Source organism: Peromyscus californicus, unplaced genomic scaffold (assembly GCF_007827085.1).
Source record: "Peromyscus californicus insignis strain IS unplaced genomic scaffold, ASM782708v3 Scaffold_8__1_contigs__length_139910024, whole genome shotgun sequence".
Lineage (NCBI taxonomy): Eukaryota > Metazoa > Chordata > Mammalia > Rodentia > Cricetidae > Peromyscus > Peromyscus californicus.
Window position 1 is genome coordinate 81646992 of NW_026294606.1, and position 15470 is coordinate 81662461.

General features: G+C 46.9%; 1 protein-coding gene across 3 annotated transcripts in view; it reads right to left on the reverse strand.

Annotated features, from left to right (window-relative positions):
- The window catches only part of Nrp1 (neuropilin 1), a 156849-nt gene that overhangs the window by 17361 nt on the left and 124018 nt on the right, over positions 1–15470 (reverse strand). For 2 of the 3 annotated variants that reach the window (XM_052728030.1, XM_052728029.1), the window contains exons 11-13: positions 12788–12932; positions 8654–8758; positions 1458–1517 (exon numbers count right to left, since the gene is read on the reverse strand). In XM_052728030.1, the coding sequence (XP_052583990.1) occupies positions 1458–1517; positions 8654–8758; positions 12788–12932 (310 nt within the window). The remainder of the gene's footprint in view (positions 1–1457; positions 1518–8653; positions 8759–12787; positions 12933–15470) is intronic. The other variant, XM_052728031.1, reaches the window with a different exon arrangement.

Below are 15470 nucleotides of genomic sequence, written 5' to 3' on the forward strand. Positions count from 1 at the left end.
CCAGGGCCTTCCTCCTTGTAATGGCCTGGTAAGAGCAAAATATTTGCAAAGAGACACTGGTGCCCTTCCTGTGTCATCAGACTATTAAAACAATACTGGAATTTCTCCATAAATCTTATGCTGGGAGGAGGATGGCTCATGCCTGGGCCATCAGGAGGGGGAAACTTGTCTCTGGGAAGATTTCACCCAGGGCTGACGGCATACCTCTTGCCCTCTATTTAAACATAAATCTCATGTCAGAATTGCTAAGATGGAGTTAAGTGTCCCTGGACCTCTTGGTTCCTCTTCCCACTCTGTCTTTTTTTGCTTGTTGCCATCTCTTGTTTATTTGAATGACCTCTTGAGGGTGGGTGGACAGACCTAGCATCTTAGGGCTGCTAGGTCCTGGGTTCAGAGCCTAGCAATATCCTAGGCTACAGCCCCCAAAGTCAAATTATATCCTGGAAAGGTGTGTGCAGGAATATAGCATTTGGGGGATTTAGGTGACTATTCCTCTGCCTCAAGCATTTGGTCAGTCTAAGCGCCAGAAAACTAGGGGAAAGTTCCATAGAAGGAGTTTGCCTTGCCGTTTAATCAGGTCAACGGTGACAATGGCCTTTAAGGAAGCATGCTAATTAGGGCAGTCCTTTCTAGTCCTCTCTCCTGCAGTCAGTGCGGAGGAAACATTGATACACACCACACGGTCCATTAATAAATGACTGCCGGGGCCAAGGCTGAGTGAACTTCAATAAAGGAAATGGAAGAATCTGGAAAGCTGACCTCTCTCACCTTCCTCTAATGATTAACTCCAAAGTATTTTTTTAAAAAAACTCTGGTTGCTTATACAAGTGCTTCCCTTCGTGGGAGTCTGCGGGGAAGAATGTCACAGAATACTAACAGAAAACAAAAGAGGGCAGCCTTTGATAACCCGCACTGCTGGGCGTGCAGAGGCCTTGGGTTTTCCTCCGAGCTAAGGATAAGGGGGCTGCTCCCAGGGTGTTTCTCTGCCCAGGCACAGTGTAAACCTTGGTTTCCTGCACCCTGGCTCATGGCACACCCACTGGAAGCACTGTTGTAAAACTGCCAACTCTGCGGCAGGCCCAGCAGACAAACTTTGCGCCTCCTGATTTTGCAGAATGGTGATGAAAATAAATAGCTAGGCTGTGGCTGGTGGGATTTCCTTCTTCCAGTTTGCAAACACAGGCCACATCAGAGCTGTGCTTCAATTAAACAAAGTATGTCGCTCAGTTCCCTAGGGGGTAGCTGGGACTTGTCATTCAGCAATGACTGATGAGGAAGGGAATCTTGCTCACTGGCGCTTACTGAGGACCGACCAAAGGCATGTGGCTTTTTACAGCTTTCTTTCAGACCGGATGCCTGGGCATCTTTCCTAGGCCTTTAGAGCAACTGAAACCATAAAGCTCAGTGATGTTGTTTGGAAGTGGAAGGGGGTGTATGAAACTAGACATCTGGTATACCTGGTTGGATGGTGCTGTCTACAATGGTTGGCTTCTCTGTGGCCAGGACAGTGGTGCCTCCTGAAAAATAAGAGCAATAGTATACCAAAATAAGAAAACAGAGGTAAGGGTGGGTAATGTTACAAGCTCATGTATTGACACATTCCCCACAGAAAATTCTTGCTTTAGTTCCTGCCAAGATCAACCACGTTTGACCGATACTTGGTCTCCCACAATATCTGATTCAAACAACATTACCATCAAACTGTTTTATTTGAGTTTTTATGCACATGTTGTGTATGTTTACATGTGTGTGCAGATTCAGGTTCACCTGGGTAAGTGTGCAGGGGTATGTGCATGTGGATGCCAGAGGACAACCCGAGGTGACATGCTCAGAAATGTCACTTACCTCCTTTGAAACAGGGTCACCCAAGTAGGCTAGGCTGACTGGCTAGTGAGCCCCAGGGATCCACTCCCCTAACACTGGGCTGCAAGTTTGTTGCTATCATGCTCAGTTTTTTTTTTTTGGGGGGGGGGGGGCGGGCTTTAAGGGCTAACTTCAGGCCCTCAGGCATGTGAGGAAGCCATTTACCAACTGATTCATTGTCCTAGCTCTAATAGCATTACTTTTTTTTTTTTCTTCGAGACAGGGTTTCTCTGCAGTTTGGTGCCTGTTCTGGATCTTGCTCTGTAGTCCAGGCAGGCCTTGAACTCACAGAGATCTGCCTGGCTTTGACTCCCGAGTGCTGGGATTAAAAACATACACCTCCACCGCCTGGCAGCATTACTTTTTTTTTTTTTTTAACACATTTGTTTTTTTTTTTTTTTTTTTTTTTTTTTTTTTTTTTTTTTTTTTTTTTTTTTTTGGTTTTTTGAGACAGGGTTTCTCTGTGTAGCTTTGCGCCTTTCCTGGAACTCGCTTTGGAGACCAGGCTGGCCTCGAACTCACAGAGATCCGCCTGGCTCTGCCTCCCGAGTGCTGGGATTAAAGGCGTGCGCCACCACCGCCCAGCTAACACATTTGTTTTTTAAACTTCTAAAAATCAACAAATAAACATTGTTATTTATGGTGTATAATATCACATTCTTGCATGTACACACACACACACACACACACACACACACACACAAAGGAATTGTTAAATTGGGCTGATTAGCAAATGCATTGCTCTTTTTCTCTCTCTCTTTTTTAGTGGTGGTGGTAGTGAGGTCTCTTGTAGCAATTTTCAAGTGTGCCATATATCCTGGCACATTTCCTCATAAAGTATCCAGAAGGCATGGGGAGTTGGGGACTTTGCTCTAAGGCTAAATGTGACATTCAGTTTCAACAGTGAAAGGCCAGGGCCGCTAACAGTCCTCACTGACTGAAGTATTAAGCTTGACCTACACCTTGAAGCTTCACATAGTTTCCAGCATTTGAGAAGTGTGCCCTCAGGGAAGTCATGAGGTCAGTCCCTGCAAGGTATTTTTAAAACTGAAGGTTTGAAGTGGATGACTGTGGTTCTCTCCCTTTTTCATTCTTTCCTCTGGCATAGCTGTTTGCTTTTTTCCAAGAACAAATATTCTGCTTAGAATACGGTTTGGAGAAGTGGTGGAAGGTTTGTGAAGGCAAAGGGGATAAACATTTCTTCACAGTCCCAAGGGACTCAGGAATGGGACAGTGATTGCAGAAATACTGTTAGCTTTGATTCAGCCTGGGACTTCCTTGGAAATCTCTGTCAGGGGAAAGGGCTGTAGCCTTTTGCAGAATTTAACTTCTCTTCTGCATGGCCGCTTTGCCATCCCCACTCATCCCCACTCTAGGCTGTTCTAAGTCTCTCTCTCTCTGTGTGCCTGTGTGTGTGTCTGTATGGGTGGGGGTGCTTGCATACAAGGATACATGAATATGTATACTTGTGTGTGAAGGTGCCCATGAAAGCAAGAGGATCATATCAGATGTCCTTCTTACCTTGGGTTATTGAGGTGGGATCTGTCACTGAGACCCAGCGGCTTGCTGGTTAGGCTAGGGTGGCTAGTCATCAAGTCCCAGGCATCCTCCTGTCTCTGCTTCCCCAATGCTGGGGTGACAAGCACATGCCACTATTGACTCTTGTGTAGCAAGCACTTTGCTGAGTACCCCCAGGCCCCTGGCAATGTTCTCAAACTCGCCCGACCACAGGAAGAACCTTGATTACTCATCACAGTCTCCTCTCTGCTCGGCCCCTCTGGGACCTAGTGGGAACGGAATGTCTGGGAGAAAGGGCCTTGAAATAAATTATTTCTCAGAGCTTCTCAGATGAGTCTTTGACTCCGTGGGCCTGGGAAACAAGCGGTGTGTTGCTTTTTACTCAGGAACTTAAGGGAGCCATTTTCCTCTATATTAGTACACACACACACACACACACACACACACACAGAGTGTGTGGAAGCCGGAGGCCAACATTACGGTGTCTTCTTCAATTGTTCTTCACTCTATTTTAAGTTACGTGTATTTTAAATACATGTGTGTCTGCCCATGTGTGTGCATGCATGCGTGCGCGAGTGTGTGTGTGTGTGTGTGTGTGTGTGTGTGTGTGTGTGTGTGTGTGTGTGTTTTTGGAGCCCAGAGGGCATTGGATCCCCTAGATCCCCTAGAGCTGGAGTTATAGACAGTTGTAAGTTGCCTGACATGGGTGCTGGCACCCAAACTCAGATTTTATACAAGCTCCTAACCACTGGGCCCTCTCCAGACCCCTCCGTTTTATTTCTGAGACAGGGCCTCTCACTGATCCTAGAGCTGAACTGACTGGCCAATGAGTCCAGGGGCTCCTGTCTCTGCCTCCCTGGCACGGGCATTACTGGTACACACTGTTCCAGCTGCACCTGACTTTTTACATGGACCAAGGATCCGATCTCAGGTCCTCATGATTGTGTAAGCACATTGTCTGCTAAGCTATCTCCCTAGTCCTGAGAAACTGATCTTTATGCCAGAGTCTAAGCACTGGTCTACTCAGGATAGAGGCATGGTGGGGAGGGCAGAGACTTATTGCTGGGGGTTCTGCACGTGGTTCTAAGGTGCTGTAGTTGCGCTCTGCCAAGCACCCTCAGTTCATACAGATCTGTGATGGTCTCTACACAGGCCTGTCCTTTCCTACAGCCCCACAGACCAGAGCTCACATTAGTGTGCTGGCATGCATTAGAGAGCCAAAATGTTTTCACTTTCGGAACATCTAGCAGTTTCTGAGGTAAACCTTTGCACTACCACGTCCCATTCCCTGAGCGAAAGTGCTGAAGAAGGGTCAAATATGCATGGCCTCTATAAGGTAGGAGAGTCGCATACGCATGGCCTCCATAAGGTAGGCACTGGAAAGAAGGGATTCTGCACACTGAGAGTTAAGAAGGTGAGTTTCTGATGGCAGGATTGGAGGGAGGCCAGAATACATTAGCATACTGTCCCCAGTAGTCTGAGAGGAGAGAGATTCAAGGTGAACACACGCTTTCATATCTGATACGCACGATCAGTTTTGTAACAGGCTGGAAGCTGAATTCCACTGTTGGGACCATGTGGCTCAAGGTGAAATTTCACCTCCCACTGCCTTTCAAAAGGGTTTGCAGTTCAGCAACTTCAGGGGTGAATCTTAACTTTGGCCAGAAAGCATAGAGACACACGCTCTCCAATGCCTACTGGGGGCACAGCTCACTTGAACGTCAGCATCATTTGCGAGTGATAGCATTTGGCTGGAGTATTTGGTTCCCTCTATATCTGAACATGTCACTCCAGGAGAAAAATGAGAGGAGACTCTGAATGTTCTGAGGGAATGAGCATTGCTGAAGAGAGATTCAACCCTGTTTCTACACACCCGGTTCTTGGAGTTCAAGTGAGAACGTTCCCCGACTCCCAGGTTTTATTACACCGGACACCCCAAGTTTATAGCTCTAGTCATAAAGTCTGTCACAATTAGCCAAAAGGGTAATGTGAGTATATGCTGACTCTAGAGTATTAGAGGTACTTGGGTCAGGTAAGTGCAGGATGTGTGTGTGTGTGTGTGTGTGTGTGTGTGTGTGTGTGTGTGTGTGTGTGTTGGTGTGTCTGTGTGTGTGTGCATGTGTCTGTGTCTGTCTGTGTTTCACATGCAGAGTTCCTTGGGTCTGGTATGAGTTCAGGAGGCATGCCTTTTGTATGTAGAAAGTTGCTTGGAGCAGGAGTGAGCTCAGTGGGTCAGTGTTTTACAGATGAAAAAGGTACTCGGGTCAGGTGTGGTTAGTTGGATTCATGAAAATGATGTTATGTGAGCATTGCCTTTTCCAGGAAAACGACACACTCCTTCACACTCTCACACACATACACTTTTAATTTTGACCAATATACTATATTCAACATAACCAATGAAAATAAAGCATGAGAATGAACAAGACCATGTGTTCTTGGTGGGCTGTGGGCTGGGCATGACCAGCCCCTGAGGTTCTTACTAATGGGCATAGATTTTTAGAATTGTTGAGACATACTAGCCTAAGAAAATAACTATTTTCTTTCATGCCATGGTAACTTTAAAAAAAAATTAGGAAAGATTTTTTTTCTCTACTAAAGAAACCATTTTGTTTCACCACTGTAGGTGAAACAAAACCTTGTCCTCTCAAGGGCTGTCACTGTTTCCACTCTGAATGACACATTTTCTGGGGTGCAAGGCTTGCCTCATCTGCGCTTTGCTCCAGGCTAACAGGCTTGCCCTATTCATTCAAAGGCTCTGGTTTCAGTTGGCTCAGTCATGAACTAACGTAAAAATGAGAAGGCCGTTTGTTCGGATATGGGGAGTAAATCTGAACCTTTGTTTCTAATCAATATTAACTGACTACCCTCGGGCTCATAAGGATAAGAGCCCTCCACAGAGGGCAATTGAAAAGGGTGTACTGTGATTCTGAAATGCCTCCTTTTCATGAGGGACATTGCTGAGGCTGTGTTGGGGCCCACAGAACCCGAAGGCTTGGGGTGGCCTGCTTGCAGGCGACTCTGGGAAGGTTGTATGGGGCCTGGCTTGGGGATGGAACTCCGTTTTCTATGTTGGCCCCAGAACTTGTTGTCTGACCTAAAAATGTCTCTGCATTAATTGGACAAACATTTTGTGGCTTGTGGCTACTTATGTATAAGATTTCCATTGCCAGCCCACAGCCGTGTGGTAAGTCTTTGAAATTTGGAGGGTGACAGTTTCAAGGGGGGTGGGACTTAAATATAAAAATTCTGGTCAGCTGTGCTACATTTCTGGGTTGATTTTTCCCCCCTTTAACCTTGCGTTTTACCTAGGAGCCTGGAACTCTTTCCCTCTTGCAGAGGAGAGACTTTGATGTAATTGGAAATGAACCAAGGGACGGTCCCTAAATTTTTGCTTGAATGGGTTCAGCCATTAGCCTTGCAGTATTTGGAAATTACATGATAACACCGTCAACTTTACTCATGAAAATTCATTACGGGGGCTCTGGGTCAGGCGCTTGGGAAGACAGTTCAGCAAAGTACTTGCTGCATAAGCCCAAGGACCCGAGTTTGATCCTTAGTGCCCACATAAAAAGTTAGGTGCAGGAAGCCCAGAGGAAAAGCAGAAGTGAAAGAGGTGGTGACAAGTCCCACCCACCGGTCACCTACCAGAGGGCAAGTCAGGTCCACGGGCATCTCTATTTTGCAACATCAACCTGTGTCTGTGTAAAGGACAATAGCCTGCACCTGCTCTTCTTGCTCTGGCCTCTAGCAGCTGGCCATGTTGCTCACTGAGGGCCAGACCCCTTCCTATGTCAGTGCCAACTTTTCTCTCTTTGGCCCAGAGGGGTCCCCATCCTGTGAGTTCCTGAGAGGCAGTGAACAACACAAGTTGGCCGGGGCAAAGCTGAATCCATTCTCACCTGTCATTCTGTGGTCACTAAACTCAAGCACAACTGTGCCATGTGTGTGTGTGTTGTGAGAGAGGGATATCAGGGCTAGCCTGCCTTCTCAGTCTCCAAACCAAACACAGCCACCACAGTAGACCAGGCATCAACAGGCTGCCTGTATTGTAGACGGCCTGCCCCACAACACTACAGCTGCTCTCCTGACCTGGTGCCTCCTGGCATTTGTTATTGCCATCAACATTTTCCAAGCGGGAGTATGCATAAAGGCCCAGCACAACTCTGCAGACCCCCAAACAAACATGTGCCCAGGCTCTACCCACATGTCTAAGAGGGAAGGGTTTGGGTCTCTATGGCCCGTGAATGTCCTTGTCTGTTTAAATTCAGTGCAGTTGGTTTTTATATCGGACGCAATAAAAAGCAAAGCCAGGCTTTTTTAAACACAAAGTTAGGAGCTGAAGTACACATCTGTAGCCCTAGTGTGAGGTAGGTAGAGACAAGTAACTTCCTAGACCTCAGTGGTTAGCCAGTCTAGCCAAACTGGGTGGTGGTGGGGGTTTCCAAAAATAAGGAACAAATTGAAGAGGACATCCCATGTCAGTTTCTGACTTTCACAAGCACACACATGTGCATGCACACACAAACACACACACACACAACACAAAACAATTGTCAGAGTTTTCTGTTCCAGTTAGTCTTAAAGATCCTGTTATACCTTTTGCAGAAATAGGGTGTGAATTTCAGTGCCCTGCCCAGTTTTCAAGTGGGCAATCCCATTTCCCTATTTGTTTAATTCCCTCTGCCAGTCTAAGTGGAAAGAAAGGTTTCTTTATAGATTTTGTGGTTTTGGATGGTGTGAGAGTAACACCAGATAGACCCCAAGGCTCCTGTATATCCCCATCTGATGAACCTGCCAGCCAGGGCTGATGTGAAGTCATAGGTAATTCCACCTTAGTAAATTTCAATACAAAACAATTTGCAAAATCCTAACTTAAAAGCTGCATTGAAATTAGAAGTCTAATTTAATCAATTTGTTGGATAAAGTCTCCACTCAAACAATTTTGTCCTCATTAGGAAAGGAAAGTGAACGCTTTACTGCGTGTGGTTGGGGATGGGTGCTGTGCATGGTACAGCGGGAGGGGCTGCCTGAAGATGAACTTGACATGCTCAGCTCTGAAAACAGCCACAGCTACTAGGAGTGACTTGTTGATGTGGGTGGCGGGAGGAAATGAAGCCACATGGGGGATGGCAAGCCACCTGTGGGTTTCCATTCTTCAGTGGCCCTGCCAGTACCCTGCCACCCACCACTCTGAGCAACAAGCAGACACACAGAAGACCAGGACACAGACAGACAGGGCACAATGGTGGGATGAGGGTGGGCTCTGCACCTGTGAGCTGGAAGTCATCACCTGTGCCGCTGTGGCAGTTGGCCTGGTCATCGTCACACTCGTCCACTGGGTTCCCATTAGGCGTGGTTGGTCCAGCTGTGGGCGCTGAAACAAGATCCAAGTATTACTTCTCACACTTCTGAAAAGCATTATCAAGCTTCCGATATGCTCGTGCAGCACACTCTAGAGCGGAGTGTGGAGGCCAGGGACATGCTCTGCCTCTCTCGTGGGAAGCTAAACACCCCTGAATTCTATAACATGAATGAGGGGCTGCTGGGTTTGGGTGTTTGATCCCTACCTGCTGAGTAGCTTTGGCTGCAGGGGCAGTCAAAACATAGTTATCTATATAAACATTTCTTTCCTGCAAGCCTCTCGAGTCTCCTGGATATTTGTTCATAACTCTGGAGTCAAGAACCCCCGCGCGCGAGAGAAGACACCACGTTCCCTTTTATTCCTGAAGTACTAAGAAGCCACGCCCACGAATTCTGTCATGGTCTCAGTATTGACGAGTTTGCTGTCCATACCATTGTTTTTTTTCTGCACAAAGGAGCATCAGCTCGCACTTGGCGTGGCGCGATCTTTGCTCACAGGTTGTTCTGTTTCTCTCTAAGCAGCGCTCCACCTGGGGCCCTCTGTCCCAGGCAGGTGTGTGAGCTGTCTCCTGTGGCCTGAGGTCAGCTCACCTCGTCTGGTCTCCAGTGGGATTGCATTCCACTGCTGGCTGGGCCCTCTGTATCTCGGAGTTTGTGGTTGAAAAGTAGCCAGCATTAATCAAAGACTGCTTTTGAAGTCCTTTAAATTTGGTTCAGTCCATTTTTTTCCCCCAGCCTGTTACTCATTTCTGCAATCTGTTTAATATTGTACCGTTTGGGGGATTGTATTTCACATTACAGGACAAGAGATAAGGGTCAAGTCTCTTAATGGGAGAGAACCGTATGAGAGGCTGGGAACAGGTAAGGGGGTGGGGGTCGGGGGGGGGGGTTCCTCTCCAGCCCTGGCCGGGAGGAACGCGCCAGTTACAGTTGCTTTACTGGGAGGAACTCAACACTGTCACTGTGCTTAAGGAGTGAGCAGCGTTAAGAGGAATGTAGAGGCGGAACCGAGTTTCCAGTTCTCCAAAGCCCCGAACCTAAGAATAGCTAGGAAATCACCATGAACAGATGACATTTGCTGTTTGGGCCCATCTCCTGGACTTCGTGAAACTAGTTGGTCAGTGAGTTCCTGGGATCTGCCTGTCTCTGCCTCCCCAGTGGTAGGATCACAAATATATACCACCATGCAAACTTTCTTCTGGATGGATTCTAGAAACTGAACCCAGGGTATTACTCTTAAAAGGCAAGGATTTTACCCTCTGTGCCATCTACCCAGCACTTACTACATTTTTTTTCTTAATAGCCAGTGTTTTACACACACACACACACACACACACACACACACACACACACACACACACACACGAGCACATGCACACACTCATCTGAATACACATCCATGCATACTCCTACCTAATGTACACTCCCCCCCGGCTCTATTCACTGCCATCCCTGGGTCAGCAGAACGCCTGGCCATTTGTATGGCTATTGTCCCTCAGCGTGCACAGTCCTTGATAACCTGCAATGTTTAAGACTTTTAGGCTCTGCTCATTCTGTGGACGTGTCCTCATTGTTAATCGTGCTTACAAGGAGAGGCTTCATACTGGAAGTGGTCCAAGGTGGCACCTAGGTTCCATTACAAAAAGTAAGAGGTGACTCATTTTCATGCCTCAGTTTCCCTGTCTGAAAGTCTTCTGGGGATCTCCAACTGTTGTTAAAAAGAAGCTTGAGCACAAAATAGGCTAGAGAGTCCTTCAAGGGTGGACTAGACCCCATCCTCTCCCCAACAGCCCTTCAGACACCACCAAGAAGCTTGGCCCCAGTGCTCACTTGATAAAGCCTGAGAAGGGGCCTCAGGCATAGAAGGGCTCCCCCTTGCCATGGGCATTAAGAAGCGGTGGCATTATGTTTCCCAGATGGCTTTTCTTTACCTTGGTTCAGGGCAGTGCTTGTATGTCCCCTAACCTTACTCACTCTGCAGCTGAAACCGGCAAATTGCCACAAGGCCCAATGTTTGCAACCCCCATTCATCCCACTCTCTAAATCACAGGTCCGTCCAGGATCAGGGTGAAACACCTGCCTCCGGGCACCACCTCCCCTTTCCCAGAGGACCACCCTTCTCAGAACGCCGAATGAGCACATTTTATACTCGGTCAAGATTGCTAACTGTTTCTTTGTCATTTGCTTGATCCCTGACATGTGACTGTTGGTCTGCAGTGATAGTGTCGGAAGATTAAGACTACAGATTTGGAAGCCACAAGCATGGGTAGGGTGGGAGTCACAACTTGATTTTAAATCTATATCGAGGTGTAGCTATGAATTACTCAGCAGTGTTGTGATTGATAGCCTACAATCCTATGGTGCATAGAGAAAGTTCTACAGCATTTAATGTGCTCAGGAATGTAATTATGCTTGGGTAGCTCAACACACACATAATTTTGAAACCTGAGGAAGGTGATATTAAAAAGCCTTCTTCACAACAACTTCGAGCATGTGCTCAGTTGATTAACATCTGGGCACCAACAGCAGCCATTCTTCTAGGGAACCCAGAGAAGGACCTCTGTGGAGGAGGAAAAGCTGGTGTAAGGTTACTCATTTGTACCCAGATCTAAGGCAGATGGGAATTCCATTGCATCAAGCAACAAATCGTACAATAACCAGCTCAAATCACTCAGCACCTCCGTCCCTGGTAAGATTTTGGGTCTGAAATTTGTCCTTCACGTGACCTTCATATGATAATCTGAGAAATGAGGGAATGTCCTTCAGCAGACTTCACCATAGGATCAGATACTTTACCACAGGTTAAACTTTCTTTCTTCCCAGCAGCCTAAGGAATCAATCCAAGATGTCTTGACATCCCTCTGTCCAATGGAGCAGGACAGTAGTCAATAGCACAGACAGAAATTTGGATGGGACAGACCTGTACACATAATTATTTATTATTTTATTTATTAAAATAATTTTGACTTTGTTATTTGTGCATGTGTGGTGTATGGGTGTGGGTGCAGATGACTATGTGAGCAAGTGCGTACATGTAGAGCCCAGAGGTCAACTTTCATGGGTCAATTCTCTCCTCTATAGAAGGTTCCAGGGATTGAATTTAGGTTGCCAGTCTTGCCATAGCAAACGTGATTCTCCCTCTGGGCCATCTTGATGACCCTTCCACCCTTGGAAGCCAAAGGAGTTGGCGAGGGGTTTTGAGAAGTGGACAGAGGGAGAGGTAGCATAGTGAGCAGAGGGCTTCACTGAACCACAATGGAAGTATTTCAGAACCCCAGAGAGATGGCAGAGACAAGAAAACAGTGGGTACGCTCAAAAACACTGGCTTATTCATTTTAAAATGGTGGCACATATCATAATCTCAGCCTGCTGGGATGCTGAGACAGGAGGATCACAAACTTGAGGCCACTTTAGAGTATAGTGGGATCTGAATCTCAAAAATGAATAAGCAAAATGAATTTTTTGTTCTGTATGTTTCACCTTAATATTTTTGTATGTGGATGTTCCTGTGTGTGGAGGTGTGCATGTGTATACATACATGTGGAAGCCAGAGGTCAACCTTGACTTTTGTTCCGCAGATGTTATCCACCTTGGTTTTTGAGATGGGGTCTCTCGCTAGCCTGGGATGGATTTGCCTTTCTCTACCTCTCCAGTGCTAGGAATACAAACGAGCACTACCACACCCAGCAATTTTTTTTTTAAATGTGGATTCTGAGGATTGAACTTAGGCCTTCATGCTTTGTGTGGCAAGCATTTTACCAACCAACTGAGCCATCTCCCTAACACACACACACATACACACACACACTCAAGAGAGACAATCTTCTAGACTCCAAAGAAAGAAAGCAGTCCAGACTGCTGAGGCAAATTTGGATGCTCTGTGGCATGAGAGGGTGCCAGATCTCACTGGCTGCCAGGTGTGGAGCTACCATTCACTCGGGGGAGAGGGTGGCAGCTTTACCTCAGCACCTCAGAGGCAGAGATGTGTGAGGATGTAAGTAGAAAGGGAGGGAGTAGAAGGGGCCCTGGGAACTGTAGTCACCTTCCACTTCACAGCCCAGAAGCTCCATCCTTAGGCCAAGCCCGCTGTGTGTGGCTCTCTCAGGGTAGATCCTGATGAAGCGCGTGGAGAGAGGAGAGAACGTCCGCAGCTCAGGGGTGTCATAGTTGTTGTTACCTTCGAAAGACTGTGAAGCAAAAAGAGCTGGTTATTAAGAGAAAAAGTAATAAGGGCTGGGTAGGTGGCGCAGCGGGTCAAATCTGTGCCTCTCAAGAATACGGCCCTGGGTTCAATGCCCAGAATCCATGAAAAAGGAGGCTGAGTATGGTCCTCTGCATTTGTGATCCCGCCTCTGGGGAGGCAGAGACCTGCAGATCCCCGGAACTTGCTAACCAGGCAGCCTTGTCTAAATGGTCAGCCCAGGTCAGTGAGAGACTTGTGTCAAAACACAAGGTGAAAAGTGCCTGAGGAATGACACCTGCGGGTGTCCTCTGGCCTCCACATTCATGAGCATCCTTGCACACAAACCATGTGCACACAGACACACACACACACACACACACACACACACACACACACACACACACACATACATACACACAGACACACACACCTGTACGTGAACCATATGCATGTACAGACACAGACACACACCTGTACATGAACCATATGCACACATAGATACATACACACACACACACACACACATACACACACACACACACTCATACACACACACACATATACACGAGGTCACTTGGTTTTTTCTTTGTATAGGACAGTAGAAACTCTTACTGTCTAAAAGGTCAGTAACTGAGTATGAACTAAACAGAGTAGAAAGGTTAACAGAAGGAAGGACTACATTAAGAATATCCTCAGAGCCTTGAAGAAAAGCAAATTCCTGAGTACCCAGTGAGTTTTGGAAATGCCTATCTCTCTTTCTAGAGAAAGGCGAGAGATTGCAAGCAGTTTAGGGGGCAGATGATGATTTATGGGTCCCAGAAGGTAAGACCTGTGCCCATTATGTCTAGGTGGGGGTCTGACCCCAGCCTTCTCTGCTGTGACATGGCCTTCATCCTTTCCTGTTTGATGACATTCCTGGGACAGGCCCCAGAGGATCTTTGTTAGCAGGTGAAGGAAGCTTAGAGAGAACTGTACCTGCATTTTCTGGGCCCTACAGACCCTAAACCAGAAATTCCAAGGGAGCACATTTGGGAGTGGCATTTTCTGAACCCCCTTACTTGATTCAAGTCTCTCTCTCTCTCTCTCTCTCTCTCTCTCTCTCTCTCTCTCTCTCTCTCTCTTTCTCTCTCTGTGTGTGTGTGTGTGTGTGTGTGTGTGTGTGTGTGTGTGTGTGTGTGAGCGTGTGTTTATGGAGGCCACAGGACAACTTCAGGTATTATTACCTCAGGCATTCTCTACTTTTTTGCTTTGTTTTTGAACAACGTCTGTTAGGGTACACTGATTAGCACCCTCATAGCACCTCTGTCTGGCCAGAGTCCCTAAGGATCCATTTGCCTCTGCCTGCCCCCCCAACTGCTAGGACTGCAAGCATACTCTACCACAACCGACTTTTCATGTGGGTCTATCAAATTCAGGTCCTCATGCTTGCAAGGTAAACACTTTACCTCCCCAGTCATCTCTAGAGCCCTTACACATCTTTTCTAGATGAGGAAACGGGTCACAGAGTAGTCAAGGAGTTTGCAGAGGCAGGATGCAAACCTTGGCTGACTTACTGGCGCTCTTAGCCATACCACTCCAGGGTTCTGGCTCTCGAAGATCAAGTAGCACAGTCTCCTCACTTTATTTTTGCCTTTGAGGAAAGAGGGTCTTTCTGTGGTACCCAGGACTGACTACAGTTCCTGAGCTGACATGATTCTCCTGCCTTGGCCTCCTGTATAGCTGAGATGTCTTCCGCATGCACCAAGCTTCTAGCCTCTTAACTAGGAGGGAAGAACACCCAGGAAACACATTTGTATTCACTGTTGTGCCTTTAACTGGATGCAAACTGGCAGCCAGATGGAGTGGTCAGCCCAGCCCTTCCAGGCAGAGTGGGAGCACACCGAATGGGCTCAGCATCCTAACACAGCAGAGGATGTGAGGATCTCATGGAGAACACGCCATGACTAGAGGAAACATGTAGGAAGAGACAGACAGATAACCAAGTGCTCTGGGGTCTTGAAGTAAATTAATTGGCCTTTATAACTCAGAAAATGCAGTAGAAATCTAACATACTAACACTGGAGCTTAATTCATCAATTTCCTTTTTTAAGGAATACATTTGCTATCAAGGTCCTGACTCTTGATAGATCCACAAGCACTGTGAGTAATTGAGAATCTGACATACAGCATTGTTAGGCCCAATTAAGCTGTTGTCAGCAAGACGCTAATTGTAACGAAAACACCATTACTACACACACAAGTCCTGTCTACACTGATGAGGCTGGGAAGAACATCAGAGGAAGCACTGTTATCATTGGAATTCTGGGACCCTTTCCCCACTTCAGCTTGAACAAAGAACGAACACAATGTGAATCTTTATAAAAGCTGTCAGTGGCGAGCTGGGAAAACACCAGCCGTGAAAGCCGCATGGGCTCGGGTGAACTCAGACAGCAGAGGCTTGCTTAGGAATTAGCACAGGGCTCCACAAACCATTGTTCTCTAGAACCTGAGGTCATTGGCTCCTTCTAGTCCTGAAAAGTCTAGTTAATCTAGACCCTGACAT